The 17,458-nt window shown below is 38.2% G+C and overlaps 1 protein-coding gene across 1 annotated transcript in view; it reads right to left on the bottom strand.

Annotated features, from left to right (window-relative positions):
- Positions 1 to 10,765: 10,765 nt before the first annotated feature.
- Positions 10,766 to 17,458, bottom strand: part of ctnnbip1 (catenin, beta interacting protein 1) — a 37,561-nt gene continuing 30,868 nt past the window's right edge. The window contains exon 4 of the mRNA XM_017488050.3: positions 10,766 to 13,257. Coding sequence (XP_017343539.1) covers positions 13,199 to 13,257 — 59 coding nt within the window. The 3' untranslated portion in view covers positions 10,766 to 13,198. The remainder of the gene's footprint in view (positions 13,258 to 17,458) is intronic.

Genomic DNA, 17,458 nt, shown 5'->3' with positions numbered 1-17,458 from the left:
ACACTGGGCACGAAGTGGGACTACACCCAAGATGGGCATCCATCTCAAGATATCATGCGAACATACATTCACATACTCATTCACATACACACCTAAGCAAGTTTTTATAGTACCTGTAGTACAACTGTAAATGTAGTTCCGTGTCACACGTGTGTTATATACCTTACACAACATTTACAATGATACAGTGCTGGGAGAAAGTATTTGAGAATCTAATTTCTTCTGTTTTTGTGTACATCTCATACTAAATAGTTTCAAATGAAATACAACATAAAACAAAGGCAACCTGAGTAAACACACAATATAGTTTTAGATATTTATTTAATATTTAAGCAAAAAAGTTATCCAACCCATGTGAAAAACTAATTTCCTCCTTAAACTTAAAATCTGAAAAGTCTTTCACTTACTTCTGGGACTAGGATTTACTCCTATGCTTTGGGTCATTGTTTTGCTGCATAATCTAGTTGTGCTTGAGTTTCGACTTACGTACTGAAGACCGGACATTCTCCTTTGGGATCTTCTGGAAGAGAGCAGAATTCATGTAAGACCTTTTAACCAACTTCATGCTGTTGAAAAAGTTCTATTTGAGTGTTGATTTGATTGAACAGGGTTTGCAGTAATCAGGCCTGCTTGCGTTTAGTCCACCTAAACCCTTAATCAATGCAGTTTCATAAATATTTCGGGAATTAGTGACTACGGGACAAATACATTTTCACATAGGACCAGTTGGTATTGGACTTTTTTTGCTTTCAATAAATAACATTTCGGTATCATTTAAAAACTGTATTTTGTGTTTACTCAGGTTGCCTTTGTTTTTATCTTAGATCTTGTTTTAATTTCTGAAACAATTTAGTATGAGAAGAAATCAGGACACTTTTTCACAGCACTGTATGTACTACAAATATAAAAAGCACCATACAACAGAAAAATCCCAAGTGCAAGTGTGTACATTTTTATCAGACTGCTGTCAGTCAAGAATAATCAGTGTCCTTAGCTGACTAACTGAGTGACTCCCTATTACTGAAATGAGTTTCAGCGTTTCAACGTCAAGCGAATGCGGTACCATTTTGGGGACTGACAGCATTAACAATAGAGTTTGGATGATGTGGCTTCAACAATCACAAAGAAGTCAGAGCCAAGGTTTTTTCTTGTCATAAGCACAGATCGCACACTGAAATTTGCACTTGCATGTCCTTCTTTAAAACTACACATAACAATGAAGTATACACACAGCACAAAGACAAGCTATCCACCATCAAAACCACAAAGGCAGCATTACATTCATCCATACAACAGACCCAGATGGGCCGTAAGGGGAAAATAGAATAGCATGGGCAATGTTAAAGTGTCAAATGAGTCCAGTACAGTAACATTAGATGCTTGTGTTAGTGTTTAAATGTTCCTAATGAGGTCACTGGGACTCCTGATGGCTTGGGGGTAGAACATGTCCCTGAATCTCACGGCCTGTACTTTACTCCTGATGAGAGAAGGAGTCAATGATTTATCACTAAATCTGAAATAAATGACTTTCTGCTATAAAAATGTTGAGTTGTTCTTATCATACATACAATAATGTTTCCATATGACAAAGGCAATGAAATTTAATTTATAAAAAGGAGACATTTAGTGGGTTATGTTTCAGCTGTTCACTAGTAAAACAAAAAAAACAAGTTAAAAAAATCTAATCTTGCATGTTATTACTTAATTATTACTTAAAATCAAAACCAACTACCCTTGTGAGATAAATATTACACAAATTTCCCAGTTTGTTTCATATACAGCCACAAATAGCCATAGAATCGTATGACTTATAATATAATTGATATATTTAATGGTAGGATACACATTTCATTTTTTAGCTTCTTTTTTTAAAACTTCTTTTTAATTACTTTTTTGGTAGCTCAATTGTAAAATAGAGGTAAACTTTCCTTGTTCGTTTAAAAACCATAGGGGATGCTAACTTTTAACTCAACTGCAATTACTTATATAGATTAATACCAACATACAGAAAGTTGAAATATTGGTCATATACACTCTTAAGAAAGGTTCAACACTTTTAGCTCCTAAACAGGTTCTACTTGGAACTTCTAAAAGAGAAGCCCCTATTGATTTTGTTTTTCATTCTTCTGGGTTGTACCATTTATGGACAGAAAGTCATGTGTTGTCCTTGCAATAATTTTTTTTAGCAATTCACTGAGAATAACTCACATTTTCCTTCAATTCTCCTCTAGCCTTCCAGTGTAGCCCTCGTATACTGGTATATCTTCAGGGAGGATTAATAAATGTGTGTGTGTGTGTGTGTGTGTGTGTGTGTGGGTGGGTGTGTTTAACCTACAGCCAGTTTCACTATTCACTACTATGGGAGTTCGTTTGCCGGTTCCTATAGTGCAGAAATGAGGAGAACTATGAGGTTCTGAGTGCAGAAATGAGGTTCCTATAGTGCAGAAATTTGCTGAGGAGAACATGAGCTTCCAGGATCTTCCAGGAGCACAAAGAAAGCTGTTTACTGGATGTGGAATTTAGAGATGCCAAAAATGCTCTTGTAATATTGTAAGAACCTGTTCTGAGTATGTTCATCTCCATTAAAATAGTGACGGCTGGAAATTGTAGGGATTTTTGCCTGTCATCTTGATAGTCAGCGCAGATATCCAAACATACACTGCTAACCTAAAGAGTTCAAGGCTGTAAACGATAGTCTTCATGCACACACAATAACCTTAACAAGAGCAGTCAGTGTATTTATATTCTCTGTCCTGCTCTTATATTATTATTTCAGGAGACATTGTACGGATTAATAAAGCAACAGGGTGCATCTGGTGAATTCCTGGGTCTGAGAGCCAGGCTAATAATCGCATATACTGGCCTGCAACTCCAAACTAACGCACACAATTACAGTGTCTGTGTCTATGGTTACAAGCCTGGCAAGAGAAAGAACTTAAAGGGGATGATATTATTTCAGACTAATGTGGAAACCAATTATTTTTAAATGAGTGTCCGTGTGACATTAAAGGTAGAGAGAAAGTAGTACATTGTTTAAATGAGACATTTAAGTGAGCCACATGCCCTAGAGGAAAACAAAAGCTTTATTCATTTAACTTCAGGTAAAAGAGTTATGAAAAATCTTAAGCAATATGAAATTTCCACCACATGGACATGTGAGATCTCTTTATTCCCCCACAGAGTAGCACCAGAGGAAGTCAGACTGCATCCTTATAGCAAAAGCAGGAGATAGTGGGAGGGAGTGCATACAGGTCATGTGTAGGCCACTTTTATTAGGTCAGGTGTGTGCACTTCTTAATGCCAAAAAAACAAAGTTGACTTTTTCACAACATGTACTTTTTAAATGATTACTTTATCACAAACTAAGCCGTATATAAGTTCTTAACTCTTAGTCACAACAGTGTCTGGAGATAAACTACAGAGTAAGAATTTGCATTAGTTAGTCAATTAGACTCAACTGCTGCAAAATGATTAAAACCATAAATTAAAATTGATTTCATTGTCTTAAAAATAAAAAGTAAAGGAAATATAATGAATACATAGAAATGATAAACACCTCGACAATTCTTTCTTTCTTTTTTTTTTCTTTCTTTCTTTTTTTTTTTTTAAATATCACTGCAATAATATATAGACAGCCACTTATTATTTCACAAAGCTATGTGTTATCCCAGCGGTCACAGCTGTAATATTTCACGTTTCTCTTTTCATTGACAATGATATAAATGTGGCAGTACAATCCTATTAATCAATAACAGACCCATTAAACATTATATGATACTTTTATCTGTATTAAACTTCTGTCTTTTTTAAGTGCATGCTTCAAATGAATGACCAGTCATGTGACCTGCACACATAAATTACGCTGCACACATAAATATATACAGATATACTGGAGGACAGCCTATAACTTATTTTATAACCTACCTTTAAATATGAAAAGAAAAAAAACCATTACCAAATGTTTTAGTGCTTTATGAACTAACTTTTCATTACCAGCGTAGACTTGTGGGATTAATTACTATAGAGGGTTGGTGAGATGAACAAAATGGAAAATTCAGGAGTTGCTAGAACATCATCTCACTCCAGAAAACCTGCTTGACTTAAAGGCTGAAAAGTAGGCTAGTTGAAGCATTGAAAAGTGTTGCCTATTGTTAGGGGCAAAACAACATCTGGGCAGGAAGAAACTAGAAGACTGCTTTAATCACTTGTGTTATAGTACTGCACCCTAATGATTTACATCAGGTTCAGACTGGAAAATATAGTTGTATTTTCCTCAGCTGCACTGTTTTTCAGTAAAGCATCTAATCAGCACTGATTGTTTGCTATTTTACTCTTCACAATTGGCAAAATTACACATAAAAAGATACAGAATACAAATAATTTGTCAAACACAGCAAGACTAAAAAGTGCACAGCATATTAACATCTAGATCTATACTCACCGTTCACTTTAATAGGAACATCTGCACACCTGCTCATTTACACAGATATCCAATGAGCCAATTATATGGCATCAGCACAATGCATAAAATCATGCAGATACAGGTCAAGAGCTTCGGTTAAAGTTTGCTTCAAACATCAGAATGTTGAAAAAGGGGGACCTCTGTGAATGACTGTGACATGTTTGTTGGTACCAGATGGACTTGTTTGCGTATTTCAGAAACTGCTGATCTCTTGAGCATATACAAAACATAAAAACCTTGAAGCGGATGGGCTACAGCAGCAGAAGACCACATTGGGTTCCACTCCTGATATCCAAGAACAAGAATCTGAGGCTATCATGGGCACAGACTCACCCAGACAAACTGTACAGCTGAAGATTAGGGGAAAAAATCACCTGACCTTTTTCCAGTCTTTAGTTGTACAGTTCTAGTGAGTCTGTGCCCATGATAGCCTCATATTCTTGTTCTTGGCTGACAGGAGTGGAATCTGATGTTATAGCCCATCCACCTCAAGGTTTGATGTGTTGTGCATTCTGACATGCTTTTCTCCTCACCACAGTTGTAAAGAGTGATTATTCGACTTACTATAGACTTCCGATCAGATCAGACCAGTCTGATCATTCTCCTATGATCTCTCTCATCAGCAAGGGGTTTCAGACTGCAGACCCTCTGCTCACATGAGGTTTTTGTTTTTGCAACAACAAAAAAACCATGCCACAGTTAAAGTCACAGAGATCACACTATTTCCCCATTCTGATGCTTGATGTGAACATTAACTTTAGCACTTTAGCTGTATCGGCATGATTTTACACATTGTGCTGCTGCCACATGATTGGCTAATTGGATAAGTGTATAACTGAGCAGGTGTACAAGTGTTGCTATTAAAGTGGACGGTGAGTGTAGTTCTTATCACAGTTCACTGGAGTAAAAATTGGGAGTATAGGCTTGTTTAATGCATTGGACTAAGAATTGTGAATATGGGCATGTTGGGGAGTATGAGCTGCTAAAACAGATGACAGTAAGTGAGGAAACAGTGCCTCTCCACCCACACATGAGTCATCAATATCAGCTAAAGTCATAAGCTGTCTGTGAAGGGATGTGCAGGAAAGGACACCTTTACCAAGAAGAACAAAATGCAAATCTGCACAACTCATTAGATTAAAAACTTCCCTTGAATATACTGGGGCAGCATATGGAAATATTTACATGATTCATTTACATTGAGCATGTTTATTTGCTTATTTGCCTTATTAAGTATTATGTGCTTAAATTATGGCTGTTAGTGTAGATCTGAGTCTTAGTGCACCATTAAACATTTATGCGAAACACCTTTTGTAGAAGGTGGTGTGGTGAAGCAGCGTTGTTACTCACAGCTCCAGGGTTTTGAACTTGGCTTGAGCTTTTGTTCCTGTCTATTTGGAGCTTCGCACGTTCTCCCCATGTCCACATGGGGTTCCTTCAGGTTCTCCAGTTTCCTCTTCACACCCCAAAAACATGCTGGTTGATGGATTGGCTATGCTAAATTGCCCCTATGTGTGAATGTGTGTGGGGTCCCATTCGGAGTGTATTCCCGCCTCAAGCCCAGTGATCCCAAAATAGATCCGGAACCTGACCAGGATAAAGCCATTAATAAAGATGTATTCATTCCAGAGCTCTAAATCGGTATAATTCATCCTATTAGAGATGAGATTGCTTAACTTTAACTGGAAAAATGTATGCTTTTGCTTTGCCAGTGTAGTTGTATGGGTCTGATCGTATATGGATACCATAAAATCCTTGGATAATACTACAGAACAGGTTTGGTTACACTTCCTCTCATGTCGGTTTCATCTGATGAATGTAAAGACTAGAGTTTACAATTTGTATTATGTAGTACCATATTTTTAACATTTACTTGTTACCAAAATCCAACTACTACTATAAGTGAATGCAATAATTCTATAATACTACTAATACTGTGATGAAAAGAGATTGTCCAATTTTTATACCTCAAGCTGCTTCATTGTACCTTTCAACATTCATAATCAAATGCATAATGTAACACTAATATGCAATTCAAATTCAAACATGGGAATAAAAGACAGAAAATCAGTTGAATCAGTTGACGATCTGTTTAAAATGTATTTAATCAATTAAAGGACAATGCTGATTTAATTTGAATAATCACTGCAGGAAAGTGAGAGAACTGATGATACAGCATGTGTATACTTAACACTGGGTTACTCATGGCTCTGCAGAATATGGGAACACACCACTTTAGCAATTACTATATATAGTAATATATATATATATATATATATATATATATATATATATATATATATATATATATATATATATATATAGAGAGAGAGAGAGAGAGAGAGAGAGAGAGATAACTATATATAGTAACATACTGTATATGTATGTATGTGTGTGTGTATATATATATATATATATATATATATATATATATATATATATATATATATATATATATATATATATATATATATTCATCCTGATTGGCTGTGTGTTTTGTGTGCTCTGTGTGATTACACCTGGGGTGTCAGCGCTGACGGACAAAATCACAATGAAATAATAAAACCTATACTTTAATAAAATAATAATGATAAAGTCAGAATATTAATTCTGGCAGGACATAAAGTGTATGATACCACATGTGATGAAATTTATTTTATTACAAACATTGGGAGAAAATCTGGAAACTAGTTTCTCATTGCTTTGTAGAAACTGTTTGTAAAGTATTGTTCTCTGCTAAGAGAGCATTTATAATGTATACGTGTGTCCTCTTTTGTGATCTTGCTTATTTACATTTGCATTTGGCAGACGCCCTTATCCAGAGAGGCTGATGACGGAAATGACCTAAATCCAAAACAAAAACCTGACAGTCACATCTAATTTGAAAGTAAATTCAAATACTCTCAGTGAAGACATACTTTCTATTAAGAGGAAGAATAGCGGAACTTTTTAATCATGAGTCTGAGGAAGTGTATCATATTGATTAGCCCTGGGTGTCATTCAGTCTACGTCTTTGTTTTGGAACTTCGGCTGCTTTTTTCCCCACCACATCTCACCCTGAAAAACTCTCTTTTTTCCTTCAGCTTGCTTTAGACACTGCAGAGGGACAACAATGAGCCACAACATGTCTACACTCGCTCAGTGTCCTCCGGCGGCTTGGGTTGTTCTTAAGCTTTTCAAGAACTTAGTGTCATATAATGTGAAGTGCTCAGGGCAGCTGGCAGAAGGCATGAAGCTTAAAACTCTTCTGCTTTGGAGAGATTCAGACAGCAAGCTTCTGCTGTAAAGAAGGACGCTCAGAGAAGACAGCCTGTGAACTGAAGTTAGAGAAACTGGCACTCATTCATGCATGCGCATTCATGATAAATAATTATCCACTGTGGTTTAATAAATATATCACAATTCTGTTAAGGTGTTGATTCATTTTCTATAACAGCAGCTGTGAATGTAATTCTTGCTGTATTTCAAAGTTTATTCTAATACAAGTGAATTAAATTAAAACCACCTTCTTCTACTTCTTTTTTATTTATTTATTTATTTCATTTTGCATTGTTTATTGAAAATAGTTGCTACAAAAGTGCATCATTTTTTCAATGTCCAGAATCCTCTAGAAAAAAAAAAAAAAACAGTCTGTTTCTCTAACTTACAGTCCATTTAAAACTATTGGCATGGCAAAGACAGTTCATTTGTTTTTGCTGTAGACTGGACATTTGGGTTTCAGATCAAAATATGAATATGAAAAGAGAGCTTAGAATGATCCAAAACATACAAGCTCATCTGTGAAACATGGTGGAGGTAGTGTCATGGCTTGGGGTTGCATGGCTGCTTCTGGAACAGGCTCACTAATCTTTGTTAATGCTGTAACTCATGATGGTAGCAACAGAATTAATTCAGAAGTTTACAGGAACATTTGGCCTGCCGATTTACAGAGAAATGCATCCAAATGAATCGGGAGGAACTTTATCATACAGCAAGACACTGATCCAAAACACACTGCCAACTCAACAAAAGACTATCAGGGGTAAAAAAAGTAGAAGGATTTAGACTGGCCAAGGCAATCAGCAGATCTTAACCCAATTGTTCAGCATTTCACCTCCTGAAGAGCAGACGAGAAGGGAGACCCCCCCCCCAATCCCCAAACCCTTCCCGGAACAAACAACAACTGAAAGAGGCTGCAGTAAAACCCTGAAAAAAGCAACACAAAATAAGAAACCAACAATCTGGTGATGTCAGTGAGTCACAGGCTTGATGCACCTATTGGAAGCAAGGGATATGCAGCCAAATGCTATTTACGTTGATTTACTCAAGATTTATCTCTTCCTATATTTTCCTCACCGAAAAGTTGGGTGGCTTGACACAAAGGTTTCTCTGTTTCATGTTATCTAACACATCTATCTATCTATCTATCTATCGATAGATCGATAGATAGATAAAGGAATAAAACACTCTGGGAAGGAAAATAATCAACTTTGAGGCACATCACACCACCCCATCATTGATATATAAAGTTGTATATAACAAAGTTGTATTCCTTACATAACATTGATTATTTTTGTGAAAGCTATAAGAGGGCAAAGATCAGGATAGTGTCACTGTCTAAAGCTGCTGTGGATGAAACACATCCTATTCAATTTAAAAACAGCTGAGGATTCCTTCCCACTCTTCTGTAAATCCCAGGACCAGATGCATCAGTGCAGAAGGCTACAGGACAGATAAGCAGAATGTTACGCTGAATTAGACCTCGGTATGCAATTAAAAACCGCTTCTGTGCGTGTAGTGCGAGATGGTGCAAGATATTCTCAGTAATAAAGTAGCATTTCCAAGAAGGCCTCATTATAGTGGATTAGTTCAAGAAAACATTACCATAATACCCAAGAGAGATTTGCATTTAATTAATTCTTATTAAGAATGCCGTGGAAAAATTCATGGAAAAATAGTAGTGTTGCCATGGTTTTAGTCCATTCGTCTCCTTAGAGGGAAGCATTGCTGTAAATCAATACAAAGATCTTGTATTAAATATAGATCACAACTTTCCGTTTCTGACACCTGCTCATCACCGAGACGGAGAAGAGAGGCAGTATTTACGTTTTTGCAAAAAGCCGTTCACACACTTTTTTGAAAACTGACTAAAGCACGTATGCACTTTTGTGTAATGTAAGGTATTTGGTGATTTGGCCACTGCAACAAATACTTCTTTAAAAATAAATCCTTAAAGTTCGCATTTTAAACAATATACTCTTTTTAAATAAGTAATGTTTTGAATTATATAAAAGTCACAGCAACAGCATTCACGTACTTATGGGGAGACCCAGATTATTTTATTTTGAATCTAATTGTTTTTGGGAGGGGGTGTGTAAGTATAAGGGAGTGGGTGTGTATAAGGCAACTATTGTTTTGCCCAAAAGTGTTAATGTTCCTGCAAACTGATGAAGCGTTGACTATGAATAGTCTTTTTTGTGGTCTATATGATAATACAACGACACAATAATGGGGCACTTAGCTCTTTGAATGAGAGGTGAAGAATACTTATATGCATATATATATGCCAGGTGCAAAATAAATACAACGGACTATCAATCAGTGGATTACCATTAGCATATTCACAGGGAAGAGACAAAGAAACAAACAGTGCTATTTAGTGTAGAAAGCAACACTGAAAGAATTAAATGGATCACTTAGAATATATGCTTGCATTTCAGTCTTGTCAAATTTATTTATTTATTTTTTTTAAATAGCCACAATATAATAAAGGAGCCTTGAAGTTATCATCAGTTTTGAACTAGAATATCAGGAATGTCTTTTAGAGATAACAGGAACTAACTTCTGTTGCAGACTTTCCACAACATTAAAACTAACTATAAATGGCTCAAAAACACGACGTGTTGTTCATTAATAAATTAAATACATTTGAATGATTGGAAAATTGCTGTGGAACATGTTGTTATTGGAAAATAATCTGCTTCACGTATTTTCCAATAATCACACATCCAAGTTTTTTATTTATTTTATTCCTTCCATAGCCTACAGTATATCTATCATATTCTCTTATTACAGTATCTTACTCAACAGAAGCCAAAGCAGATGCACAAAGAAAGGGTTAAAACATGTTATTATTATACACTGATCACAGCTCTTAAGCTCTGAGGCCTTGTCCTTGGCTGTCTTTGTTACTGCGGTATCGTTTAGTCCTACACTCTGCATGAGGGATGTGTGATTTTATAACAGAACTTCTCTGAAGGATGAAGTGCTCCCAGTTCGACCACTTTACAATTCTCACTAAAAATGAAAAACACTGCACACTCATAGCCTTAACTCCTTTAATGGATCAGCTTTTGGAAGCATTAAAGTCGAAGGACATGGAAGCAGCCATATAGAAAGAAAAAAAAACGGTTCAAACTTAAATGACAATAATATAGCCATCACAAATCAACCATCACAAACGACTTTTATAACGTGAAACAAACAAACAAACAAAAAGGCAGAAACAAAGGCAAAACTGGTTTGACATGACGGCGGTAAAACGTCAAATTAAGAACATTTGAAAATCTCAACCCAAGAGACATCTCTATAGGGGCTTTAACTTAATCAAGAGAACCAAGGTTCGTTATAGATCCGTGCGTTCTACGTGCACTTCAAAAGCTTTTATCCTTAAAGAACAAAAATGCATAGAAAACAGTAAACACAATTATAAAGAATCCTCATCACTGGTGATACAGTTACAGAAGAAAATAAAAGTATGTGAGCTGGAGATGTAAACTCAGGAGATTCGGTTAAGGACTTATTGCCAACAGGATACGGAACATGACGTGTTTAAAAGAAAAGGACTAGCTTCCACAAATATCAAAAATATTCAGTAATGTTCATTGTGGACTTTGAGTTCTAAGTGAATGTACACCATTAAATCGCAAGGTAAGCATGCGTCGTTTCAAAACACCAAGTTACAATCACGCGAGTTTTTCAAACAAATTCTTTCTTTTCTTTTTTTATACCTGTATACACATTAAATACTGATGAAGTCAGAAATCTTATTTAAAAAGGTCAATAAATGAGAACAATCAAAACGTTACATTGGAATTCATTTCGATGGAGAAGTAAAAAAAAAAAAAAAACGCTGGAGACTTTGAAAGTGTGTTAGAAAGATTCCCTTTTTACTCTAAGACATTAGAAAAGGATGAGAAATAACTGGTTATGAAATGTACACTCCTAGATAAAAAGGAGAAATCTACAGGGTGTCCAATAAGTCCAGTATCCCTCCATTTGTTGTACTGCTTATCCTACACTGGGTCGTGGGGAATCTGGAGCCTATCACAGGGGACTCAGGACACAAGGCGGGGGACGCTCTGGATGGGGGGGCAGCCCATAGCGAGGTACAATCACACACACACTACGGACAATTTGGAAATGCCAATCAGCATACAACACATGTCTTTGGACTGGGGGAGGAAATCAGAGTACCCGGAGGAAATGGGGAGAACATGCAAACTCCACACACATAGGGCAGCAGCGGAAATCGAACCCTCGACCCTGGAGGTGTGAGGCAAAACACTGAGTGCTAACCACTAAGCCACAATGCTGCCTGTAATTCCAGCAAATAATTCTACTCAAAGCAATGTGTGTATCTGAGAAAAACGGGGGACATATTAAACAACGTTCGTTTGGGACGTGTGGTACACCCTGTATTTTCTTCAGGATTGTCAGTTATCCCTATGGAGGAGGTTAAAGGTTCTCCAACAGAGTGTTTCCTCATCAGAAAAGTTCCAAGCAAAACCCCTTTAAGAAGCTAAAAACCCTGAAATAATCGATTATGTGAAGAGAGTACACTGATCCGATAGTGTTGTTGCAAATTGCTAAAAATCTTTAAAGGGGTTACTGATCACGTTCGGTTTTAAGATTACCATGTGGAAAAAAATAAAATAAATAAGGACCAGAGACATTCATTAGATACGTTAAAAAATTATTCTACAATAAAAGACAGTTGGCACAATTTGCTCACTAGTATTTTTTGTGTCGTCCTTACAATAAAAAAAGTTAGGAAATTTCACATTAATCCAAAAGATATTACTAAATGAGTCTTATACAGCTGTATGTGGGGAAAAAAACAACAACACGTGGATCACACACGCACACACACACACACCATGTCCTTTTTGATGTAGTGCAGTAGCATCCTCAACATCTTGCACAATAACATGATGAGATTATGATGTGAGGATTACAATCTGGTAGAATGTTAAACACACACACACACACACACACACACACACACACACACACATCTCTGAAAACAACAACCCCATTTAAGTCCCTTTATCGCCACTCATCCCAGCTTTGCTCTTGGTTTGACCAGACAAGTGAAACTCTTGGTCCATTCAGCCACACACACTTTCACACACCCACACAGACACAGACCCACACACTTTCATACAAAACACTATGGCCTGAAGCATGATGCAAAAAAAAAAAAAAAAAACAAAAACGTTAAAAATAAAAAGGTCACTCTGTCTGACTCATGTGTCGGCCTGCTGTGATGAAGGCTCGGGGCCGCTGGATCTCGGCCGCTGGAGTGACGCTTAGTGTGAGGAAGAGGAGGGAATGAGGAAGAGCGACGGGCGAAGGACAGACCTGCTCCTCTCCCATCTGTCTCCCTCTCAGTCTGTCTCTCTCTCTCGCTCTCTCTCTCCACCACTCAGCAGGCTCAAGGTCAGATGGAGCGAGGAGCTGCTGGGGGATGAGAGGTCACTGCCTCCTGTCCTCCGTCTCTGATCTGGAGAAGGCCATCACTACATCCTCCGCACCTGAAACACACACACACACACACACAGCTGGCAGTTAGGAAGGTAACACTTTTGAAATAACCAAGGGCAAAAGGCGGATACTGTGTTGCGTAGCCCACTAAAACTAACACAAAGTGATGTTCTCATGTAGTCCATTCTAATGGCCCACTGAGGTCCATACCTATTCTTCTGAAGGAGACGTGGATCATGGGTAACGGGCACAATGGCGATTTTGAGGTGGCCGGCAGCTTCACCAGCTGACATTCACACATCCACACACAAAGAGAGTCACACACACACATACAGACTCATGCAGCCGGTGTAAAATACACACAAACGCGGACACACACATGCACGCACACACACACTCAAGCACACTCTCAGAGACACGCACACAGAAACATGTCCAGACATACAGACACATGCTCAAGCACACTTTATCTCTCTCACACACAAAGTTATCCATCCATCCATCTTCTCCCGCTTACTCCTTTTCAGGGTCACGGGGAACCTGGAGCTTATCCCAGGGAGCATCAGGCACAAGGCGGGGTACACCCTGGACAGGGTGCCAAGTCCATCGCAGGGCACAATCACATACACATTCACAAACCCATTCATGCACTACGGCATACCAATCAGCCTATCATGCATGTCTTTGGACTGGGGGAGGAAACCGGAGTACCCGGGAGGAAACCCCCGCAGCATGGGGAGAACATGCAAACTCCGCACACACATGGCCCCGGCGGGACTCGAACCCTCTACCCTGGAGGTGTGAGGCTAACGTGCTAACCACTAAGCCACTGTGCGCCCACAAAGTCATCAAACAGATAAAAAAAAATGTTTTTTATGTTCAGTGTTTAGATGTGAGCATGAAATGAAGAGTGTACGATGATTACACTGCACACGTTCTGACTAGAAAAATGAAAGCTCAGAAAACAAATAAATCAAAACACAAGCTCCTGGAGTGCTTCAGCATTTTTCCACAGATATCACTCCCATGAGTGTATAAAGAGGAGTGTGAAAACAGGACAACACTTGTTTCAAACACGAGTACACTCCACGGCTGGAGAAGATCATCGCCGAATAAACAGCAATGACTTACACTGCAGTCACGGACACGGTCATTACACCTGCTCTCTACGTTACTGTACGATACCGAAATGTGTTTAAAAAAGGATTAGGGTTAAAACACATTAAAGTCATGATAACTCAGAGTGACAACTGTAACAATGCCATTTAGTGTAAAAGTTTGCATACTCTTATAACAAGGACAGAGAAAGCACAGCAATAAGATGCTTAGCGTGTAAGTGTTACAGATGTTTCATCAGCGTCACGATATTAAGAATGGTCAAACCGTGTATATATTAATGAAAGAATCAGAAAATCTCCTGGCATTGTGCTTTGTGCATGTGATAGAAATATTCTAGTAATCTGATGCCCACCCCTTTACCTTTATAACTGCCTGCAGCCTTTTTCATATCCTCTCAACAGCTTTTACAGACACTCGGGTTACAATACCCGGCCCACATGTAGCCCACTTCCGTGCACATTCCTCCTAACATCCCAACCGCTCTCGTTCTTTCTGGCAGATCGATTTAGCTCAGCTGCATACTTACTTTTCATTGTGATTTGGATTGCTGTCATTTTGACAGCTGGAATTATACATGTTTGGTAGACAAATTATATAATAGAGGCATATCTTCTTTTTCCTTTGCACTCGGCTCCATGCATGTCCACTTGTGTTACTGATTTGTCTTATTTACGCGATATTGATGATCTTTGCTAAACCACAAGAGTTAAAATCACAAGATTTCTTATCTTGGTGGCATTCTGAAATAATTATCCCGGAAAATACGGGGATTTCGTCAGGAAGGGCATCCGGTGTAAAACTTGTCAAATATGCAGACGGGTGATCCGCTCTGGCGACCCAGAACGGGAGCAGCCAATATCTCTTTTAGTTAACTGACAGAATAATTAATAATAATAATAATAATAATAATAAATGTGTTTATTATTCTAACCCTAAATTCTTTCATAGCATTTTTACAATACAAAAAATTAATTATCAATAAAGACAATGATTCTATACCGCTATATCTGTAACTCAAGATCTTTCTAAAGCCTCCGACATCAATCAGGCCGAACTGTTCCTCCTCCCCCTTTTCAGGGCATGTAGAGGTCAACCAGATCTCACACAGACACGCTACAGAATTGGGAATTACTCTACTAACCTATAAGGAGCTAAAGTATATGGTGCTGGTCCAGATCGGAAAGAAAGATGCAAACTCGTAACGTATATCCACCAATAGCATCTGACCAAGATGATACGTTCACTGTATCAAAAACTCTTTGGACCGGCCCGTTCATCAGCGAGCATATAAAAAATTTATGCACAGACATTTGAGTTGTCTCTCTCATACCGCTACAATACAAGCGCATCTACAAACATTCTGCAATCGAGTCACACGGGTGAAAACTGAAAACCCCCACAGTGAAATTCATCTCCCTGAATAAGGTACTGAAACATCATTTCTACTTCTTCATCTGACGCCTGCTGGCTAAAAGATAAAAAAAAAAAAAAATAAAAAAAAAAAATCTCACTTGTGATTACAGTCAGGTATCAGGCCAGACTTACAGAGATGAGCGTTAATCAATTCAAATCCCACATCACAGATTCAGTCGAGGCTCGGAAAACAAACTCAGACTGGCAGCTGATCAGGATTTGAAGTTCCAGCTGTTCAAAGATAAACAACAATTTCATCAAAAAAAATCAGCAGTAATTCTAGACAACGTGCATGTCTGAAGGTTAAGAAGGATGTTGGCTATGGGAGAAGTGCTCTCATATACTTTAAGAGTTCCACCAAAGCTGTTTGCTGAAGTGGCTTTGTCTTTGTCAGCAGCTCGATAAAGCGGCTAGGATCTGTGCCAAGTCTGAAAAAGCTGACCCAAAACTCTCTCTGTTCCAGTAATAAAAGTGCTGCTGCCAAATAAGATTCAATAACCTGAATTTTGGCCAAAAAAGCGAAAACTGAATATTACCTCAATGGACATGAAAATCCATGATTGCTTTCTAATTAGGTCAGCGATGGTCTTATGGGTACGCAAGCTGCACAAAATACGTCCTTTGTGAATAAATGTCTACAGGTACTTGGTCCAATTTTGATACATTTAATGTGAAGTAGGCGGTTGTAATCTTGGGTAAAGCTTGCGTAAGCGTTGGTCCGATTTATACTTCTGGACCTTTGTATCCGTGGGCATGTGCAGGAAGGAGAATGTGGAGTAATAAAGTGCTGGATGTTCTAACAAGGTGTCTACAGCATACATCAGGATAATTTGTGTCAGAAATAGAAAACTTGTATGATTTTTCCTTTCTTTTTTTCCTCCCCAATTTGGTCACCTGCCGATTCCCACCCACCAGTCAGATCATATGAAACCTAGTAACTGATGAAGGTGAAGGCTAATGTGCTTCCTCAGAGACGCATAAAGCCAGTCAAAAGAATCTTTTCAAAGTGCTGCGTCACAGGCTAGCGCAACAGGCTCAGAGGAAAGTGCCATCTGCCCTCTTCCAAATACATGATCTCACAAATGACCATGATTGGCTAGAGTCTCTGTGATTCACAGTGAGACAGAGTATGCCACCTCTATTGCCCAGACTCCACAGGCTATTTGTGTGGCATTGTTGGGATTCGATCTCCTGAAGACAGGGCGAACGTTTTTCTGTTCCGTCTCTTGGGAACCCCCAATCTTTATGCTTTTAATGCAATCATGGGAAAGCTTGCTTTGGTTTGATCTTCTGCATATTTTTTGAACTGTTGCTCATGCTGTGTCACAGGGAAGCACAACACACTTAGAGGAAAGCACTATTTGCCCCCTTCTGCATATATGAGCTCACAGACTCCCACAATTGGCTAGTGTCCCTGTATCAGGGGAAGAAAGCAATGCCATACCTCCCACCCAGATAGCATGGATGGCTGTGGCATCATTGGAATTCAAAGTCACAATCACTCAATCATCGGACTAGTGCTTTTTTCCTGCACCACTCAGGAACGTGCACCGTTTTTTAAAGGCTTGATGCAGGCTGTCAGAAATAAGGAAAAAGAAAAAAAAAAGACAGCTCGGGAAAGTCAACACTACAGATGGATGGCCATATTGTTTATCAGTACACATTTCTAAGGAATTTGCATTAAATGTTCATTCAGATGAACATGAAACGAAGAGAAAT

This window comes from Ictalurus punctatus, chromosome 15, assembly GCF_001660625.3.
Source record: "Ictalurus punctatus breed USDA103 chromosome 15, Coco_2.0, whole genome shotgun sequence".
NCBI lineage: Eukaryota > Metazoa > Chordata > Actinopteri > Siluriformes > Ictaluridae > Ictalurus > Ictalurus punctatus.
This window is presented reverse-complemented; position numbering and strand designations above follow the sequence as displayed.